The sequence below is a fragment of the Ceratotherium simum genome, chromosome 27 (genome assembly GCF_057802395.1).
Source record: "Ceratotherium simum simum isolate JZ-2026a chromosome 27, ASM5780239v1, whole genome shotgun sequence".
Taxonomy (NCBI): Eukaryota; Metazoa; Chordata; class Mammalia; order Perissodactyla; family Rhinocerotidae; genus Ceratotherium; species Ceratotherium simum.
The window spans coordinates 32503218-32525868 of record NC_141926.1 but is presented as its reverse complement, the minus strand read 5'-3'; the positions used below and the strand labels follow the sequence as shown (position 1 = coordinate 32525868).

Here is a 22651-nt window from a genome sequence, read left to right as displayed (position 1 = left end):
TACAGATTATCAGACCTGCTCCTAGAGAAACTGATTTAGGAGATCTGAGTGGGGCACAGAAATTTGTTTTTATTTTTGTTTTTAAAGAAGCAAGGTCAGGAATCCTTGGAATGAGGAGTTACTTGATGAGCTGACAGAAAGAATAAAGGATTTTAAAAAATCTCTTTGGGGCCGGCCCCGTGGTTTAGCAGTTAAGTGCGCACGCTCCGCTGCTGGTGGCCAGGGTTCAGATCCCAGGCACACACCAACGCACTGCTTCTCCGGCCATGCTGAGGCCACGGCCCACATGCAGCAACTAGAAGGATGTGCAGCTATGACGTACAACTATCTGCTGGGGCTTTGGGGGAAAAAAAAAAAGGAGGAGGATTAGCATGGATGTTAGCTCAGGGCTGGTCTTCCTCACACACACACAAAAAATTTCTTTGGAGTTTGAGAATTACCAAAGCTGGAAGAAGTGTGTTACAAAGAATTGTGTAGCTAAGAGCACACACATTGGAGGCAGACAGAATTGAGTTGAATCCTGTTTCTGTCCTTTACCAACTATTTGACCTAGAAAAGATTATTTTAACTTCCTGAGCCTCAGTTGCCCCATGTATAAAATGGGTACAGTAATACCAACCTCACAGCATTTTATAAGGATTAAATAAAATTATATATGTATATATAATGTTTAACGTATTGTCTGTTACAGAGTAAATGTTTTATAAATAAGGAGCATTATATTCATATTAGTATTAATATTACTGATAGCTTTATTGCCTAATTTTAATAATTATTAGTTATTTAATAAGAAAATAGTAATACTCAGATAATTCTGGAGAGGTAGTTCTGCCTCTGCTATTGTAAATGAGAAATCTGAAGTACTAATATAGTCATGATAATTTATGTAACAAATTATTTACAACTCTTCTCAAATATAAAGCATTACATTTTCATTTAAAAAGAACTTTCTTGGCTTTTATAGTAAATGTGTTGGATCTTCTTAGTGACATCAAAACTAGGGATAGACTTATGTTGAAGTTTTGCAAAATAATTAGATAAATTAATGAAATTATGACCATTTGGGAATAGAAATGATTCAAAAAGATTACATTTTATGCGCAATGGAAGGTTATTGTTTTGGGAAAACGTTCAGCAGAGGGTATTTGACCTCAATTCCGATTCTACTGCCTCTAAGAAAGACTGTTTTCCAATTTTTTGGATTCTCAGCACCTCAGGTTATCTTTCTATAAAATAGGGATGTTTCCCGGTAAGATTATCCATGAGCAAAAATCCGTATTTTCAAGCCAGCTTGATGGCCTAGTGGTTAAAGTTTTGCGCTCTCACCTCTTCGGTGGCCCGGGTTCGGTTTCTGGGTGCAGAATGACACTACTTGTCTGTCAGTTGTCATGCTGTGGTAGCGGCTCATAGAAGAAGGACTTACAATTAGCATATACAACTATGTACTGGGGCTTTGGGGGTGGAAGGAAGGAAGAAAAAAGGAGGAAGATTGGCAACAGATGTTAGCTTAGGGCAAATCTTCCCTTGCCAAAAAAAGCCAAAAAAACCAAAACTGCTTATTTTCCTTCATAACTACTTGGAAGCTTCAGTTAACTACTCCAAGCCATGAGTGAAATGTGAAGTCACATCCTCTTATTAGCAAGTCACTGCTCTGCTAGAACCTATACCACATATATGACTCAGGTAACAGTGGTTGGATTACTTCTTCCTGAGCAGCAGGATGCCAAAGCCATTGATGCAAGTCAAAATATTGATTATTTGTAATACAGAAGATTTTATTTTCCTTGGAAAAGAGGCACATTTGTAATAAAATTTGGCGATATTAGGAAGTTTCCTATGAAAAATATGTGCAGCCTGCGCTCTGTAAATATTTAGGCCCTAAAAAGAACATGCAGATTCCTTTAACTTGCATGTCAGTTTTGGTGTATCATTGAAACTAATTGTTAGAACAAGACCCAAAGACTCTGCGGTAATTTGACCTATTGAAAAATAATGTCTATTACATGACCAATAAGAAATGGTGAAGTAATGCTGTTTGGAATGATTACAACAGAAAAGTGTTTCTGCTTAACTCGCAGTTAACCAGAAAATTCAGTTAACCTGAGCTTGATTGATATTCTGTCATTTTCTAGTTAAAGGTTTGTTACCTATAAATTTAAATCACTGATGTTATATTTATACTTAATGTTTGTCTGCCCCTATTTCTCCCCATATGTATACCACCTACACATCTCAAGAATTCTCTTTGTGAACCTAAAATACACGTAAAAAAATCAGGCATCTTTTTAAAGACATGTCTCAATTTTGATTTATTACATTGTTATAGTTACACTTTAACGTCTCAATTTGGCTCTGTCTTGGAAGGAATGAATTATCTTCGGAACTAGTGTTTCATATTGCATAATGGCCCCATCTTTTAAGGAAAAAGATATATACTGTGGTATTTATAACCATTTTATGGGTTGTGACAACCTATAAAATATAAAATCTAACTAGAACAAAATAGATGCAAAGAAGCACCCTGCCAGGGTTTTAAACAGTGGGCCATTGAAACTGCTAAAATTTATGCCTCCGCTTGGTGTTGTGGCTGCAGGCTTGTTTTATATTATTTTATTGTCGTAATCTAAACCTATTAGACCTGGTGGTGTATTTAGATGTTTGCCAGGTGGGCCCTGAGGTCCTTCTTGGAATCACATGATAGCCAACTTCAATGTTTGTACTTGTTTTTATTTTTGAACCAATTCATGGTTAATTTAAAAATGAGTGCTTTTTTTCTTTCTTTGATTGAAGGTAGCCTTTAAGAAAAGCATGGTGGATGCAGCTTCAAAATACTTAAAAGAAAAATAATTTTATTTACTACACTCTCAATAACAAACCCTTTAAAATTAGTAATTCTTTATTTATGATGATAATCATGTTGATAGCTTTTTAAATAATTCGATTTTTGAGGAGTGTTATCCTGAAAGAAAGATAGAAGATGAGGCCACAGAGAGTTTAAACTCTGAGTTTTTCCGTTTTCCACGTTTGTCCTCCGCCCCTAAGATTTCTTATGATTCTTTGCTTCAGTGATACTCATTGCTTCAACAAGGCAAACTAGATGGCATTATTCATCTTTGCACTCCCTTTGCAACTTTACAGATAAAGCAGCTATTATTACTGTCACAATTTCATTTCCAAAGTAAATTTGTGATTCTCTATCACCAGAGTGATCGTGTTCCCATCGTGCGTCTGTCACAGGAAACCAAATTGAAAACGGGCTTCCGTACACCAGCCATTTCCCAAGCAATCATGTTTTATCTTCGCTGAGTTGAACCACTAAGAAAATCTAATCCCATTTTTTTGTTGTCTGTCTCTCAATAGGAACTAAAAGACACTTAGTCCTCCTGTTTCCCTTAGCCCTGAGTGCTGGGCCAGTCAGACACAGGAAGCCGGATATTTAGATCTTAGTTCACACCTCACTGCACTCCTCTGCAGCCCTCTCACAGGGACCAGTTATTCTTTGAAGCTCAAGAAACAGTTGCTGTTCTGCCCTTTCAGCAACAGCTCTGTTAAAAGAAAAGGCAGATGCCAAACATTTCCAAAGTAGGTGATGCTCTGTTACCCAGTGAATGGGATTTCGGTGAAATCCCAGCTCTTTTCTCACAAGTGCCTGTCCATTTTTTCCCCCTTGGTGTGAAATTACTCTAGTTTCTCAATTTCATCATCTGTTTTATTTTTTTAGTGATAAATGTAGTTTCATGAATGATGTTGCTATCTCTTTAAATTTATTGTTGGCATATAATAGGAATGTTCCAATGAATCATCAGAAAGATGTGCATTCTCTTCTGTTCTGAAGAACTGTTATTTTATCTGGTGCTTCCCATAAGTATTTACACCTACCATGCAATGAAGGAACAGAGTGCTTCCTCATTAGGACTGATTAGCCACTGACAGTTTCTGGAAGGCTGAGCCTTCAAGTCCGAGATTAACGTGAGACCAGAGAGACACCAAGAAAGAAGAAAAGACCCATTGCTGTCTTTTGGCTGACTTAATTGCTAGTAATGGGATATTTCCCTGAGCCTTTCTCCTTGCTGCTGGTGACTGCATGCTTCCAACAAGAAGCTTTGCTGAAATATCTTGGGCACTACACTTTATGATTGCCCCCTATTTAATGTCCTAATAAACTGGGAATTGAACAGTAGTTATAACTTTCAGTAAAACAAGAAGCAACTGTCAGAGGTTTGTCTAAGCTTTTAAGTTTCTGCTAACCCAGAGTGTATGTATTAATTCACAGGAAATAACAGTGATGCAGTGAAAATAGGAGCAGATTAGGCATCAGAAGTTGAATTCTCTCATCTTCTCCATTTCAGTTGGTGGCAGTGCAAACTGCAGATGCACACCAGTCGACAGCTTGGGTGGTGGGTGGGGTCAGGCTTTACTCTCTCATTTCTTGAATGTCAATCACCTCAAAATCCTACTTATTTTGCCTTTTAAATATTTCTCAACTCTCACCACCTCTCTTACCTTCTTGACACTGCTTGAATTCAGGCCTTTATCATCTCTCTAACAATGAAACTGTTAATCTCTTACCAGTTTCCTTGGCTCCATCTTGTCCCATAGAATCCATTCTCCACACAATGAGTTCATCTGCCTAAAACACAAATCTAGTTATATTAGCTCCATCATAAAACATTGTCATGGTTCCTATCTCTCTAGGAAAAGATCCAAAATACTTATAGTACCCTGCCTGACTACCTGGTCCCCTCTTGCTACTCCCTTCAGTGTAGTATCACTGTATTGTTTATATATATATTTGATACATATACCATGTAGCTTACCTCTGGGCTTTTCTTTATGTTGGTTCCTTGGTCTAAAATGCCCCCCCGACCTGCCCCATCTTCTACTTGCTAATTACTCCTATCTTGGACTCAGCTCAGGTAAGCATCCTCCAGGAAGCTTTGCAGACAGTCCCCAGCGATCCCCCATTCATGTACCCACTGGATGCTGTTGCCGCCCTTATTGCATTTCAGTGTCTGCCCCACTTGACAGTGAGTTCCTTAGAGGCTCATTTTGTTTACATTGCCTTCTTAGTCTGTTGCTTACTGTGGTCTTAGAGGCATCCTTGGTGCTCATGTAACATTTCCTCTGTGCGTGAATCAAGAGCTGCCCTGATACATACCAGCTATGGGATCCTGGGAAGTCACTTAACTTCTCTGAGTTTCAGAGTACTCATCTGTTGAAAAAATGTAATGTAACATCAACCACCTGATAGGAAATAAAATAATTTACCAAATAATTATATTCTCTTAAAAGTGGTTGGTGGATTATGAAGCACTTATGCAAAAGCAATTGTTATTATGATTATTTTTCTCATCAGCTTCGTCCAAAACAATGAAAACTCTGTTAGATTCCCAGTAATATTTATTTTGTCCGTAGAGATTTGAAATTTTTGGTAGCTGATTAACGTAGATTTTGGTAGTTGTTTTACTTTTCTGCAGATATAATTTTCTGTGACTCCTTGATGTTGAGATCTATCTGAGAAAATTAGTCCTCAATATTTCTTTGGAAAGTGTTGTAGGGAAAGATCTTTTTGTTTATTTATTTTTTCTGCTGCTGTTAGGAAGCATTCGGTAAGGTAGAATTAATAGCGCAGTCTTTTCTGACAGACACGCGGATTGGAACGCTGAATGTGTAAGTTATTAAATCTCTGGTGCTCAGTTTTCTCATCAGTAAAATGGGGGTAAAAATGTTTCCTTCATGGGGTTGTTGTGGAGATTAAATGAGCTAATAAATAGGAAACGCTTAGCACATTGTGTGATGCATTTAAATGCTCAGTAGAAACGATGAAGGTGATAAGAAGGAGGAGGAGGAGGCAGAGGAGGTCACTTCAGTGATGTGTCTTTATATGAGTCAGAATCAGGACTCCATGTGGCTTCAGTGCTCCTAGCTGCCTATTACTTGCTGTCAAAAAGGATTAAGGTCTGAGTCACGTGCGCATCTTCCAAAATAGTTTACGTAGACACACAATAAATACTTTTCAATAAACAATACTATCAAGGTTCCTGTAATTGTGGTTAAAAAATGTCAGTCTTTATTCTAGTTGCTTCAGGCAGCGGTGGATAAGTGAAGTATAATACAAAAAAATTCTGCGTTTAGTTAAAAATACTTTTGTTTGTATTAATTATATATATTTTATATGCATTTGAGACCCAAATAATGTTTTTTTTTGATTAAACAGATCCATAATTAACCTGATTCCTTTTGATCTTTATTATTGATATTTATCAATATAAATATATTGATATTTATTATTGATGATTATTATCCCTCCTGGTATGTTCAATGCTGCTAAATTTCCTGATTGAACGAATAATATTGAATTCCTTCACTGCTCCTTCTATTAATATAATCCATATATTGGAAAATTGAATTAACTGGAGATAAAAATAATTTGGATAGATGGTGCCCAGTAATAACTTTCATATAATTTAAAATTTAATGGTCTTGAAAATGGATCACAAGGCATAATCCATTAAAAGTAATGCACTTCCATGCATCTGACCATTTTCTAAGATGTGAAACAACAACTTTGAAGATAACCAAACCACATATTAATCTCACGCAATGTAACCTGCTGTGTATGTGTGTGGCTTTTTTTTTTTTTTTTTATGGACCACTATATAAATATTTCAGAACATAAAATTAAAATTTTGGTAAAAGTAAAACAATATTTCTTACTGTAGATTTTATTGCTAGGAGTACTTTAATAAACTTGCATTCAAAAACAAACTCTGGGAGAAAGAAGGCATATTTGGTAAATTTGTGGTTCACTGTGTTTAGCTTTCTATCAGCATGTGAGATCTGAAAGAGTGTAAGAGTCATGACTTTTTAGAGCTCGTACGATATCTAGGCATAAAAGAAGTAATGAGAGCAAAACACTGGGCCCTTCAGTTCTGAATTTCCTTTCTTTGATGTAGACTTCATTTAAATCATTTGTTGGAACAGTTTGCTTAAATTGCTGATTTCAGAAAAGCTGGCAGTATAATAGTACATTGTTTCTGACCATTAACGTGGTTATTTGAGTCAAAGCCAAAACTAATAGTGTCAAGGGGCCTTTTTGGAGGTTCAAGTTAGGTTTACTATAATCCAAGATCCTGGTTGAGAACTGTGAGTTCATCAATATTTTGATGAAACACATATTATGAGACCCCCAAAGCTTTGCGTGATGACTTTAAGAACCTTGATGTGTGTCTGACATGTTTGTCACACTGACCTCTGGCGAGATATAGCAGACTGGTTCTTTGGGGAATGATTCTTTATGACATACAGCAATAATCCACAGACGCCCAGTAAAGTCAGTAGTACTGCAGTATAAACAGTGCTTCAGGGGTTGGGTGGTATTATATATAGATGCTCGCACACACACACACACACACACACACACACACTGTTATATTTATTTACCACTTCCTGTATGTATGTATTGCTATTTGTAATGCTGAACTCATGAAATCTTACTCAAAATGCCTCCCATATAGGATTTGTTGTGTTTTTTTTGTGATTTGTTATTGTTTGTTTTGTAGTTAAAATAATGATAAAAAAAATTCCTTTGAAAATCTGAGGGACTGATGAGAAAACGAGATTTGTGACTGTAAAAAGAAAACCCAAAAAAGACAACGTGTGACTGGAGACTTTTAAAGCATCAGTGTTGCCAGCTGAGCCCTTTGTGAGCAGGCTGAAAGTGAAATGCCATCAGCCAAGAGGTTTAATGAAGTCCCACTACAGAAGTTAACAAGAGAATGATTTGTAAGAATGGCTCCCTCTCCTAACTGTTCTGATCCAGGGGAGTAAATAGGATGCCAGGCTCCACTCCTGCTGGTTTTTTATGCTATTTGATTTGATTGAGACCCAGCAGCATTTTGGCCTATGATTTTTTGCCTTTTTTTTTTTTTTTTCTAGGAAGGATGCAGTAAAGAACTTTTTGTGTTCTTAGAGCTTTCAGAAATAGCCATTTTACCTCTAATGACTGTTGAAGACGTGACATTCTCTTAGATTTCTTTCATTTACTCATGAAGGTTGTGGGTTGCTTTCAGTTATTTCAAACAAACTGATAAATCTTACAATCAATCTAAAGGAAGAGCATTCCCCACATGGCCTTCCTACAGAGAGCTTGAAATACTCTCTTGCTGTGTGTGCCTAGCAAGTATTCAAAGAAAGAAGTAGAGTAGTCAGGTACAAGAAGTAATCGATACATAAGATGATTCTATGACAAATAATGACACACACCACACTAGTAAATAGCACATCATGGGCCTTCCCTTGTGTTCTGAGCTTGGCTGGGCTTTATTCATTTACATAACAGCGGGTAAGGTTTTCTCGTCACCCAGTTATATAGATGTATAACTTAGCAACTGTCTTTAGCAACCTACATTCTGAAATAATGGCATCAATGTGGAAATACGTAATTGAGTTGTGTGAATCTAGACTATTTGAATTACTCAGCCTGGGAGTGAAATTTGGAGAAATAAATTAGTTTTTTGCTTTAGTCATTGACAGGTAGCTCATTTTAAAACATTTTATTTATTGCTAACAATCTCACATAACTTTAAGACTTGGAATAATTTTGTGATGTGTATCATTTACTGTAAAAGAATTAATTCTAAGTTAATTCCCATTGATATATTCTATTTTATCCAGAATTGTTAGGACATAAAGTGATTAAGATAATTCATTGTTTAAAAGAGAATAATCATAAAGAGAATGATCATAGACTATTTCACATTAAGGACACCTTTTTCTGATGATGAACTGTAGGTAAACTAAGTATGCAAGATAATTGAAAATTTGACTTTTTATGTGTCCAAAGGTATTGATTTTTTATTATTTGTTTGCTATCATTTTAAATATTTTGATAGGTATACACAGCATTAATAGTTACATTGAACAGTATTAATTCTTACAGATTCACAAATCATTTCAGCATATTCCACACATCAGGGTCATCATTAGAATAGTTACACTTTACAATTATGCAGCAGATGGTATCCTTTGAGTCTTAGTTCAGTAATTTAAAAATTTAAACATAGAATAGACTTTTTTTTATTTTAGTTTTTTAGAAAAAGATTCTGTACAAATTGGAAGTTACTGCTTTATAATATCATACCTAAAGTTTGCAAAACTGATTAAAATACCATAAACACTTTAATTTGCTTTTAAACTCTTATTCTCAGGGCTTGATAAATAATGTGCCAGTATAAACACACCTGTAGAAAATACTAAAATAAATATAAGACAAAATATAGCTGAGTAATTGCTTTATAACAGATTTATGAGGGTAGGAAAATCCATAAATGGCTGTTAAAGCCAGCTTTAGCTTTAGGACATTTATTTTGTGTGGTCGATGTTATTAGGAGAGAATTTAAAGCATTGCACAATTAAACCTGATAGATATGGCCATTTTACAAAGGTGCTTTTAAAAAGTTAACTTTGTGGATGATGGAATAGTCATTTCGAACAGTGTTCTTTTTAGGTCCTTAGGAAAGAGATGAGGTGTGCTCTTGTGTTTCTCTTAGACTTTTTATTCCCCCAAAGTGTACTAAATTGCTAAATATAATTGATGATAAGTAATTTGGGCTTGATTTAGGCTTATTGGGAATAAATGTTAAATTATATCATTTCTTTGCTGGACTGTTAAGATTTTGAATGTTAGAAATGGATGGGGCTTACAAATCATTTACTTTGGCTCTGTTTTACAGACGAGAAAACTGAGGTCAGAGACGTCTGTATATTATATACCAAACTATGCATTTGATACTTGACTGCATACATGTGACATTTATGGTGGTGTCCTAAAAGATTGCATCACATCACTTTTCAGAGGTGAAATTGGCTGTTTCTGTATTGTTTTTCTATGAGAAAATAAAACATAGCATGAGTCATTCCCCCCCCAAAATCTTTTTATCTGTGTGAAACCTGCCCATAAATGAGCAGAATAATTATGTATCCATGTTAATTTAATATATTAATACATGAAATGTGCATTTAAATAATTTCTTATTGAAAATTATTTTGTTTAGGTGATGGAAGCAAAACATTTCAGAACCAAAATTACATTAAAGTTTAACCCTTTTTTTAAAAACAAAACAAATAAACAAAAACAAGTCATACAACATAGTAAAAAGAGCAAGTATTTTTGAGCTGGACAGACTGAATTCCAGTCCTCCATTTCTTGCCTGATGTGTGACCTTAAGAAAGTTACTTTATCTTCACTTTCCTCTCTTTGCAAAATGGGCATATTGAACTCTTCCCTGCAGAGTTATTGGGAAGTTTCCAGTGTGTGATCTAACACATAGTTAGCTAACACTGATGGGTCTTTATTAAGCTAAGACGTAGAAAGGTTATGTGATTTATATAGATCACAGACCTGATTAATTTTGGAAAGAATCTTGATCCAAAGTTGTTTAACTGTCAGTTGAGTAATTTTATCTTATACCATCATGTACGTTAACTCTAGACCTTCCAAGAAATATGCTATTTGAAGATAGGAATTCCAAATTTTCAAATAAACAAATTCTTGAGCACTTTCTATGTACAAAACAGCATGCTGGACACTGTGAAGGATGCACAGATAAATAAGACGTGGATCCTGCCTTCACGGAGCTTAATATAGCCTAGTGAAGAAGGGACATAAACACAATCTCTACAGGATCAGCAGAATGTAAAGAGTGGATTCATAAAGATATGGATATGCCAAGGAGGGAAAAAATGCTTTCAACTGGGTGATGGGAACATTATTATCATTTGTTTACTTTTCAACAAATATTTACAATGTGAATAATGTCCTCAATTTGGTAAGTTCTAGAGAGATGATGGCCAACAAAATAGTTGAATACTTGCCCTGATGGAGCTTATAGGCTAATGTTGGAGACAAACATTTATGTAGTAATCACACAAATGTATAATTTTAAGCTATCAGTTCTCTGGGAAAAAAGAATATACAGTATTCTGATATGATTTAGCATCAAATTTCGAGGTAGCTCCTTGAAGACGTATTTTTTTGAGCTGAAAGCTGGAGAGTGAGTAGGAATTAAACAGATGAAGGGGGAGGATCCCAGGACACAGCATAAACAGAACCAGAAGTGAGATGAAGCGTGGTGTACTCAAGGACCAAAAGGAGAACTCTGGGGCCAAGTTAGGGAGACAGAGGAGAGATAATATGGGAAGACACTGAAGTTACATAGCAAGGCCATGTTAAGGAATTTTCTCTCTAGTTTAAGAGCAGTGGGCCCATATTGAAGGATTTTAAGCAAAGAAGTACTATAATCAGATTAGTTTAGTTTTGTTTTTAATCACTCTGGCTACGTGGTGAGATTGGATTGGAAACAAGCAAGACAGTAGTTCAGGTGAGCGCTAGTGGATAACTCAGGTCAGCGTGATGGCAAAAGAGACAAAGAGGTGGATGGAAGGAAGAAATAGTTACAAAAGAAAAAGCTGTGGAATGTAATGGATTGTATATTTCAAGGAGGAAGGAGAGGAAAGATCTAGGTTTCTGGCTTTCTAAACTGATTTAGGGAATATTACCATCAAAATTATGATCCTGAGATCCTATGTCAGGGGGCATGCCCATTGTCATAGATTGCTGGGTAGCTGCATTTCCATTTTGGATTCTTTAGTAGGCAAATAAGGAAGTTGAACTATTTAGTAACTGCTTTTCAGCAAAGTGGGGACATTTTTAGAAAAGGAAGAAAAAGAGAGTATTAATTCTTTCTGAGGACCTATGAAATGTCAGGCATTGTGCAAGGTACTTCGTGTATATTTGGGGGAAAATAATTATTTGTTACTTATTCTGTTAAACTATGAATTGAATAGATATTCTACAGCAGAATTTCTCAGTCCTGGTGCTACTGACATTTGGGGCTGGATAATTCTTTGTTGTGGGGAGCTGTCTTGTACATTGTAGGATGTGCATGTTTATCAGCATCCCTGGCCTCTGTCCACTAGATGCCAGTAGCAACCCCTCTTCAGTTATCACAACCAGAATTGTCTTCAAAACCACTGATCTACAGAATAATGTGAGATATTTGAGTGGAGGGGAAAAGTTCATAGTATTTTATGTATCCGTTAAATACATTTCAAAAATGCCTCTTTTAATCACTCTATTTTTATGTCTGAAAAGTTGAAAGACAATGACAGGCTTTTATGTTGAACTCAATCATTTCCCCCAAAAGAAATTATACCTAATATTAAAATATCCTAAGGGTTTTTAATTGTTAGAGATACTATCATTCATGAGTATCTATGCATATAATTTCTCTTGCATAACAGTGACTGGGCTTTGTGAGTTCGAACATAGATAGCTTCACTACTTGAAAATTTGAGTTTTCCTCTGTTTTAATAAAAGTATATTTCTTCCTCTGAAAATCTTGGAACTCATTACTTTACTCCATTCATATTCTTCTGGAATGCGGTATTTACAATTCCAGTCTGTCAGATTTGTTAATTGAGCCCTGCTGTTCAAAAAGCACTATATATAAGAATTAAAAAAAATATCATCATATCAATTTAAGGATTTATTAGAATTTAGCTACTAATAATGAAAATTAATATCTATGAATTAGCAGAATTCCATAGTCAAGGTGATTTTATTTGCAGTCCATTCAAGAAAGCTGTTCTCTGATATTTACTAATAGAATTGATCCTACCATAAATAAGTTTGCTTAATGATGAAATCTTCTATAGAGTCATTCTAGGAATTTAGAAATATTTACATTGTTTTAGACCCAAATACTGTGGCAGTCTTCTGTCATTACATTTTAAAATAATTGAATGTCCCATTGCTAACAGTGAAGAATCTCAATACTTTATTTACCTCGTAAGGATAAACTCAAGTATGTTTGCCTTTATGCTTTAGAAATTGAGATCTCAATGTGAGAATACCAAAATCTTAATCATAATGTTGTGCTAATTATATAAATATTTTACTTTCTTGGAATTTTCTGGTATCTCCTGGATTTGTGATATGAGCTATGTGTATAAAGTACTTCATCAACTTAAAGTATTATTAACTGAAAAAAATATTTTTAAGAACACTTCCTAGTAGAGTATACATTTGTATATACATGATCTGAAGGAAAAATATTGGGGACAGAGGGATATATCAGCTGTCCTGCTTTGCCTCTGAATTTCCATACTCTTAAAATCATAGCGTAGAAAGCACTTTGAGTGAACTAGTCTATTCCTTTACCAGCCAGGGTTATAGCTAAACTGTTGTGGCCAAATGGAAATAAATCCCATTTTTAAAGACCTCAAGAGACATCACACTTGGCAACCAATTCATGGTTCAGTGACCTTTACTGTTAACTGCTTCTTTTCTATACTTTCTCTAAGTCATTCGTGCTATTATTTAGGCCCATTATCTTCTTTTCTTCTGGCCTAAGTAGTTATCAAGATTGGCTGGTCCCTGTATTTATTAGACCTAATCTGAAGACTTCCTGAGTATCTGTCCAGCTAACATTTTCTCAGACCAAAAAAGTCTCTTCCTCCAGCTTCTGTGTAATTTTTTTCAAATATTTATCATCTTTCTGACTCATGTCTCCTGAATATGACAAGCAGATAGAAGAAATGAGTCTTTTCTTTCTTTCTCTCCCTTCCCTCCCTCTCTTCCTTCCTTCCTTCCATTTCATTTTTGCTTCTTTTCTCTTTTAGCTTCTTATCTTATTTATAACTGAAGATTATTGTCTGAACAATGTACATTCTAGAATACAGAAGATTTCAAAGTAATTAAATAACCTGGAGCCTTTTGATGTCACATTCAAAACAGAAAGGAATTCTCTCATTCTAAGTGTATGTGTGTGTGTGTGTGTATGTGTGAGAGAGAGAGACAGAGAGACTGACAGACAGACAGAAAAGCTAAATTCTTCCAAACTTTATAAACAGTTGTTTTTTAAAAAACTATGAGTCAAGTATATAATATTTGTATATCTCCAAATATTTTAAAGAAAGCTATCCTTTTTCTCTTTTAGACTCAAAAGGGAACCAGAGAGTCTTATAATTATAAATTTTATATTATATAAATGTATGTGTGTGTGTGTGTGTATATATATATATATATATATATATATATATATATATATATATATTAGATTTGCATAACTCCCCTTCCCCTCCCAACAAAATACAATCTGGGTGAAAACAGTGTGCTTTCTATACAAACTCAGCCTTGTGACAAGTTCTCTAATTCCTCACCCCTTTTCAAACTCCCTCCAATATAAAAAAATTTAGAGCTGTTACCAGAGATGGATTGTAATCTCCATAATGTTGCTATGTTAAAAAAATAAAATAGCAAGTTTTAATCTCTTAAAAATATATATTTATTTTTATAAGTTGCTTTACCTTCCTATTTGACATATTTACCTTAAAATGTATTATTGTGAAAATATTATTTGTTATCGTGTTTCAAAAGAGTATTATCTTACTCAATTTATAATGATTTCAGTGATGAAATGATTAAAATTGGTTCACCCTTAAAAATGATTGCTTTTTTTTTTGTTCCAAAAAGGTGAACTTTTCAGGAGGCTTTAAGTCTGCTTTCTTCTCACCTGTTAGTTTTCCATGTCTTTTTAAAACTGTAGCTAGATATTCTCAAAAGATTTTTAATATCATGAGGAGTTCTTTAAAAAGTGTTTTTATGTGTAGGTATGAGGTAATGATTTTGGTAGTAATGATTTTAGATTAAATAGTTTCTGACAGTTTAAATGTAAGATCACATACATTTTGTGTCCTATTGCATATCGTTTTCCCCAAATGGATTAACTAGTAGGAAAATTTTTGCAGAGACTTGGATTCAGTCAAGAGGCCTGGAAGGCAGTCTTTGGTTAGTCATCTGTGACCTTGAGAGTGTTATTTAACAATTTAGGTTCTCCATTTTCTCAGGCAAAAAGGAGAGGGTTAGACTGATAAGTTCTAAGGTCACTTCCAGCACTAACATTTTATAGTTTTATTGTTTTATTAGAGATAGAGACAGACAGGCTTTTCCTCTTTCCTCTTTCTTAGTGAGAAAAGGGAGTTGGGCTAGAGGTGCTCCCAGCCTTTAAAGAAAGAAAAGAAGTTGAGAAGAGTTATGAGAAGGGTAGGAGTGAAGCCGCCCATAAACCACAAACTTGAGAGGATAATGAATGAGCTGGATCCAAATTACTCTGCTCTTCTCTGATTCTTTCTGGACATACCTAACTGGACAATAATGGACACTGCCTGTTCTACAGAATGTCCCTGCTCTCTGTATGAAAAGAAAATCCTTTGACCTGACCCTGAGAGAAATATGGAGAAGGGGAAATCTGAGAAAAACTTGAAATTTCTGTCATTTACTGTTTAGAAGAGAAAGTTTGAGATGATAATTTCCTTCAAATGAGTAAAAGGATTTTATGTGGAGGATATTAATGGCATTTATTTGTTTACTGAAACTGGAATGAATGAAAGAAAGGTTAAATAGTGACTGGCAGGTTTTCATTTAGATAAGAGGAATCATTTCCTGATAATCATGGTTGTAAAAGCTTAAATGATCATTCAAGATAGGGTCCTCTCAAAAACCTCAGATGTTTGAGAAGCTTCTGTGTTAGACGTTGTTGTTAGGTAACTTTTAGGTAATTTATACACAATGAAATATTTTCCAATTATCATTTGTCATTGATATGATATGCAAATGCATTAGCTTGAAGTTTTTAAACACCTTGGATTTTAATTAACAAGAGATTCAACTCCTATGGCTTAATTGCTGGTAAAACCTAGAAGCAAGGAAAAAGCACTTTAAGTTTTAAATGAGCTGCTTCCCAGTAATATTCTTGTTTCTAACATGTGGGATATTTTTTAAATGTTTAAGAAATTTTAAATTATTGAAAGTATATGACTAGAAGAGATTTAGGAATCATTCCTCTAATCTCCTGACTTTAAATTTGGCTTGCTTTTACCTGCATTGATCTCATGAGATCAAATTTATTTCCACAGATTACCCCAAAAGATAATTCTACAACTTTTTTTTCCTCTCCAAAGCCCCAGTACATAGTTGTGTATCCTAGTTAGAAGTCCTTCTAGTTCTTCTATGTGAGCCACTGCCACAGCATGGCAACTGAGAGATGAGTGGTATGGTTCTGTGCCTGGGAACTGAACCTGGGCCGCCGAAGCAGAGCAAGCCAAACTTCAACCACTGGGCCATCAGGGCTGGGTCAACTTTCTGTTTTCTCATTCTATTGCTACAGTATGTCAGGTTCTTTCTCTTGTAGTTTCTAAATATTTCTTCCTGTCACTGAAAAGGTATCATCTGTAAGGTTTCAAGAAATGTAACCAAGTCTGATCCACTCTGTTGGTGTTGTCAAACCTGGATAGCATAGCTGCTGAGGCTATGATAAACAATAAGCCTAAGTAAATGAGAAAGATTTTTTTTAACTTTTGCCTGAGTGAATGAAAAATTATGCTTAAAATTTGTTCTTTAGACTAAAAAATAAAGACAAATTATTTCACTCACTTTGAAGGGAACATGTGACTTAAAATGTTTCTGAATTGCATTTAAATTTTGCATATGTGGTAACAATAGGCAGGAGAACTTTTGTCTCTTTTTAAAAAACCGTAACATTTCACAGCAGCAGTGCTGGCATAGTCCATTTGTTAAAGCCACAGGAATGTGTATCAAGTCTAATTAATTTTGACTTGCTGAAAAACATGGGAATTGAGTAAAATAGATTGTGAGTGTCTACTGGGCTATTATGAAAAGGTTCTGCATTTGACAATAATTACTTTTGTTTCTAAAAGAGCAAAACAGCACAATTATTTTCCAGTGTTTCAAATATGTATTATTTGAACTTTCCATATTAAAATACCCAGTGTTTCAGCTTTGAAAACAGGTAATGTGACTATGACTTTATGAGATAGGGTTATAAAGTTTTCTCTCTTTTCATGATTTGTTCACTTCTTTTTCTGTGTTTCTCAATTAAAAATGCAAGAATTTAAATGTAATACCTTTTAATAACCTTGATGCTCAACCAATGGTCATAGTACCTGGGTGCTTGTTAGAAATGCAAAATCTCTTGCCGCACTCCTGACCTATAGAATCATAATCTGTATTTTAACCAGATCTTAGGGTGATTCATATGCTTACTCAAGTATGAGAAGCACAGGTTTAATAGAATATCATTGGCAGCATGAGCCTTTTATAAATTAATCTGATGGTGGAATTATAGGATTTAGCACTGCTTTATCTTTGATTAAGATGCTCAATTTCTATTCTGTGTAGCATTAGCAGTTAAGATTTATCATGTTTTTTTTTAAACCCCTTACATATATAGTTATCTAACTCTGTCATCTGGTAGCAAAATGTAAAGTCATTGAAAAGTGTTTTACGATTTTATAGCTATCGTCCATTTTGGCTCTGCCATTTAATCATAGTAGAGACTTTAAGATTCATTTCTATTTTTCTTAAATTATTCACGATTATGGTTAAAATGCTAACAAATATTCATTCATGGACAGTATGAGCCATATATCCCAATATTAATGTGTTTTTTATTTTTAAAGAAAGATCATTGTTAAATCAAGTCTTACTACATTTTGTTTCATTTTCTGTTTCTTTATTTTTATTTATTCCATGTTTTCTTTTTTCGTTTTAGTTGGGTCTGGTAAGTTGACATTTTGTTGGCCATCTTCTAATCACCGTGTCACTGTGACTGGAACTTCTCTTCCCCTTTCCATCCATACCCTTCCATGTCCTTCAGCCAATCAGCCTCCATGTTTCACTTGTCATTGGCCACAAAGACAGACTGCACAGAATAAAGTCTGCAGGAAGTATGGGTAACTGTGACAAAGAGGAAAGGTAATGGGGTTGCTAACTTTATGTCTTATTACATGATGTGTGATCTGCCCTTTCTTTTGTATTTTTTTCCTTAAATAAGTGATTAACTGGTAGGACTGTATCTTTGTTAAATACTATTTCAATTTGTATCTCATAAGATAAACACAAATAGGTGTCCAGAGAACAATTTGAGATTTTTTGGTTCAAAACATGTTTATGAATTCATGATTGTCTGAGTTTTTGTAACTATTATTCAATAAAGTCATTGAAAGTTCTGTTGGTGAATAACCTTGCACTTAGGCCTGTTTGCACTCATTTTCATTTCTATGTGTCAGATTCATTTCATTTTATGTAAGAAAAAACCACCTGATATGTCCAGGAGTTTTTAAAGTTTGCTTTGATAAATGTTGGTCCTCGTATAAATAATCATTAGGTTTCTAAGTAATTTCATGATCAGTACATTGGAAGGGTCCATTTACTCTTCAAGGATGCTAGAGTACCATTTTTGGAGAATTTTGCATGAATATGCTAAGTAGTATGCCAGGGAATAATTTTGACCCTAAAAGAATCTTTGTAACTATTGTTTAAGTTAAAAAGTTACACAAATATTATAAATGTGTCATTTTATACTAATACAGATAGGATGGATTATTTAATAATGGTGACGCAATAACTGGCTATTTGAAAAAATAATTGCTTTCTGTGTGCTACTATACATACAAAAATATAGATGGATTAAAATTTAAACATAAAAAATAAAAGATAAAAGTATAGGATGAAAATGGAGGTGAATATTTATATAATATAATTTATTATGTTATTCTATAGTCTAGCTTATATAATTTTATTGATACAATAACAAAAATACCCAAGAAGATTAGAAAGACTGTTAAAATAGAAAAATATATCTATAACGTATGTGAGAAATGGATAAAATTTTAGCCTCTCAATAGTTCTTAAAAATTAGAAAGATAAACATAGGAACACAATATCCACAGCAAATAGAAAATCAATGACAAGGTAATGTGAAAATAAATGTTTAACCTTACTAATATAAAAATACTAATTGAGAGGAGATTCTATTCTGTTTGGCAAGATGTTAGTGCTCAGTGTGTGTGAGGCTTGGGAGGAAAGTGCCCTGTTAGTAAAAGTGTCAGTTAAAATAATCTTGATTATAATTGTGAGAAGGACGTTAATCTCACCACTATTTTTAATAGTGAAAATTTAAAACAATCTAAATTTTTACATAATGAGTTGGTCAAATACTTTAAGGTAATAAGTATATGGATTATTAAATGGTCATTAAAATAATGTGTAAGAGAGGGGGCCGGCCCAGTGGCACAAGCAGTTAAGTGCACGTGCTCCGCTGCGGCGGCCCTGGGGTCGCCGGTTCGGATCCCGGGCGCGCACCAACGCACCGCTTGGCAAGCCACTCTGTGGCGGCGTCCCATATAAAGTGGAGGAAGATGGGCATGGGTGTTAGCTCAGGGCCAGTCTTCTTTAGCAAAAAGAGGAGGATTGGCAGATGTTAGCTCAGGGCCGATCTTCCTCACCAAGAACATAAGTAAATAAATAATGTGTAAGAGAATATTTTAAAACAGTATAGTCCAATTTGCATGGTCAAATTATGGATAGCTTTTCTTTTTTTCTTTGCTTGTCTAATTTTCTAAATTTTCAACACTGAACATATGTGACATTAATAACATGATTATGTATTTTTAATTATAGCAAGTTTAAATGTTGTAGCCTTTGAAAAATACTCCAACATTTTATCATAATCGTCTAGTTGATTCATATGATGAATGGCCTTCTTAATCTAAATAGATGGGGATGATGATCGATTGATAAATAGAGGCATATTTAATCCATTTAAATTTTTTTATAGAGATATAGCTACATCTAATATTTAACATACATGTTGAAAAGGATTTTTTTAAAGTTATATTCTAAGACATATCTTGTGGCTGATGTCACTGTTGATGTTGGCTTGAGAATATGCCTACAATATATAGTAAATTCATTTGCAGGCAAATATCCTGTGTGGAAGGATTGCTGCAGGATAAATGTAGTTAGCATAAGCATTTGGATCCCATGTTCCTAAATAAATCTTTGAGGTTTGAGGACAGCTGGCATTTTATAAAAGAAACATGGATTCTGGCACATGTTATTAGACATGCTTCTGAGATTTAGGAAAAAGACCACCCGAAGGTTTTACTTGTCTAAGTGGTTTGAACATTTATATTTTCCTAGGCAAATTCCCTGCATATTGGAAAATCATATTCTCCCATTCATTTAATTAATCATTTGGTTTCTTTCATTGAAACAAACCAAACTCTCTTCTGGATTTAGTTTATTATCCAGTCAATCCTTTCAATTTATTGGTCTGATTTCTACATCAATTATTCCATCCCTTAACTAAGGCATCATATGCTCCTGTATGGATGGGTATGGAGGAAAATCCCTAAGCAATGAGGCACATGCCTGTTATTATACCTGGATAATGATAGTGTTTGCTAAATTCATGAGTAAACCACTCAATTACAATCAGAGTTTAAAAAAAATTATAAGCTAGAACTTCAGTGTTACCAAATTGAACCTAAACTATATCTCCTAACTTCGTATTTTCTTGCTACGAGTTACAGGACATTTGAAGGCATTTGACCTGGGTTTTCAGGTCTCCTATAATTTTCTAGTCAAATGGTATAATTTCTACTAAGCCTCAATTAAAAATAAAAAGGGAGTATAGAAGAGAGCACACTAATCTAGAAGTTAGGAGATCTAATTGCTTTCTTCAGTTTTGCCACCATGCAATCTTTGGCAAGTTGTTTTAGATATCCTTTTTTTAAAAGGGGGTTTATATTTTAATTTGTGTGTGTGCATATATATATATATATATATATATACAGATTTATAAATTTATATATAATATGTATTATAAATATTTGTATATATGTCTTAGACGCAATTGACCAGAAAATTTTTAGCAAGAGAAAAGTACCCTTTCAAATCCTCGCCCTTATTAACAAAGAAATATTCTTGCGAGCAGAGTGGTAGCATTTGCAGACATAATCTGAATATAATTTTTGATTCATATTCACTTTAAGGAGTTATCCTAAGTGACTGACATAAGTAACTAAAAGTACTTTTAAAGAAAAGGTTAGAAATAATGGAACAGTCTTACAAAGTGGATTAGAAGAACTCTATCCTGTATAAACTGTTAAATGTCTGGCTTGAAATGTTCGCTTCAATTTGAACTGAGACAAGAGAGGAGAATAATTAGGTGTTCCAGACAGCTGATAAGAAATGAATTTGAAAAGTGTAAACAGTGGGTAAAAAGACTTACATGCACTGCACATTTTTCCAAGCACAAAGCACAGCCCAAAAACAAGCATTTTTTTTTTCCAGGAGTGACTCCATCAGCACACCTAATGTGTTCAGCTGCCATTGCTCTCAGTGTAACTGACACAATTTTCTGACACTCTATTTACTGCAGGATGAAGTGGCCATTTAAGTCTGTATAAATCAAACAGTTTGGACAAAGCTGGCAGTATTTATAATGTCAGGATGAGCAGATGTTTCAAATTTGCCCTCATTTCCATATATATTCTGTTTGAACATGCCCTTGCCTATGTAAATGAAGGAGGCTTCCTACTCCACTATTGCTTTAAATTTGTTTCTATTCAAATAATTGTACTGAAGATTTTAAATAGTTATAATGTGCATGGTAGCATTTTAGGAGCTTTTGAGTTAAATTAAAGTACTTTTAGGACCTACCTACATCAGGAGGTCCTTGTGTGTATGATTAAAGTCCATTCATCTTTAAGCAGCTCTAAATGAGAAAAGGTAATATTTATTCATACAAATTTCGGGTATACTTTGAATGGAAAGGGGCAAATTGTTGATCAAGAATTCTTTTTAATATGGAGGTTAATCTTAGAAGGTCAGGTAATAAAGAAACCTCTTCACAAAACAACTATATTCCTTTCTATAAATATGCACTTAACAATTTAACTTCAATTGAATGAAGGATGAGAATTGATACATTATGGACTATAGTAATATATAACGAGTTGTATAAAATAAAGGCAGCACTTCAGATATCATCAGATTGTCTCAATTAGGTCAATAACTACATGCTTTTGATTCAATGTAATTTGTTTCATCTCCTTTAGAACCTCCGCATTTTGTTGTGAAACCCCGTGACCAGGTTGTTGCCTTGGGACGAACTGTAACTTTTCAGTGTGAAGCAACGGGAAATCCGCAACCAGCTATTTTTTGGAGGAGAGAGGGGAGTCAGGTACAACCTTGTTCTAATATGTCAATCAGACAAGATGGGTGCCAGATACATGAGAAAAACCAACATATTACTTAGTCGTATAGGGGTGACTTTAAGAGAGCTGAGCAATCTCTGAGTGCCCACAAAATTTCCTTCATTGTTTTAATTTTCAAAGCATTTTAAAATTTTACCTTTATTTCCAATTCAGCTACATTAAAAACAAACTACTCTTTTCTCAACATAATTCAATTAGTTATCATGCCTATTATTCAGGTAACTCTAATTATATGTTAAAAGAGATTTATACGTATTTAAAACAGATGATAATTATCCAGTGTAATTTCCCTGAAAGCACCAGAAATCTGAAGTGTCTTCTTCACTTCTTTATGTTTTAATTTATGTATATAAATATGTATGTATACATGTAAATATACATACATATATATCAATCAAAGACTCATCAAACTATGTGAAATTCTCTTTAACATAGATGTTATGTTAAATATAGTTCAATATATTCTAATTCTTGGAAAACTATCACATGATCACCATTTGCTATC

The 22651-nt window shown here is 34.3% G+C and overlaps 1 protein-coding gene across 1 annotated transcript in view; it reads left to right on the top strand.

Annotated features, from left to right (window-relative positions):
* ROBO1 (roundabout guidance receptor 1) overlaps window positions 1–22651 on the top strand; it is a 480852-nt gene that overhangs the window by 376970 nt on the left and 81231 nt on the right. The window contains exon 7 of the mRNA XM_087418208.1: window positions 21988–22112. Coding sequence (XP_087274334.1) covers window positions 21988–22112 — 125 coding nt within the window. The remainder of the gene's footprint in view (window positions 1–21987; window positions 22113–22651) is intronic.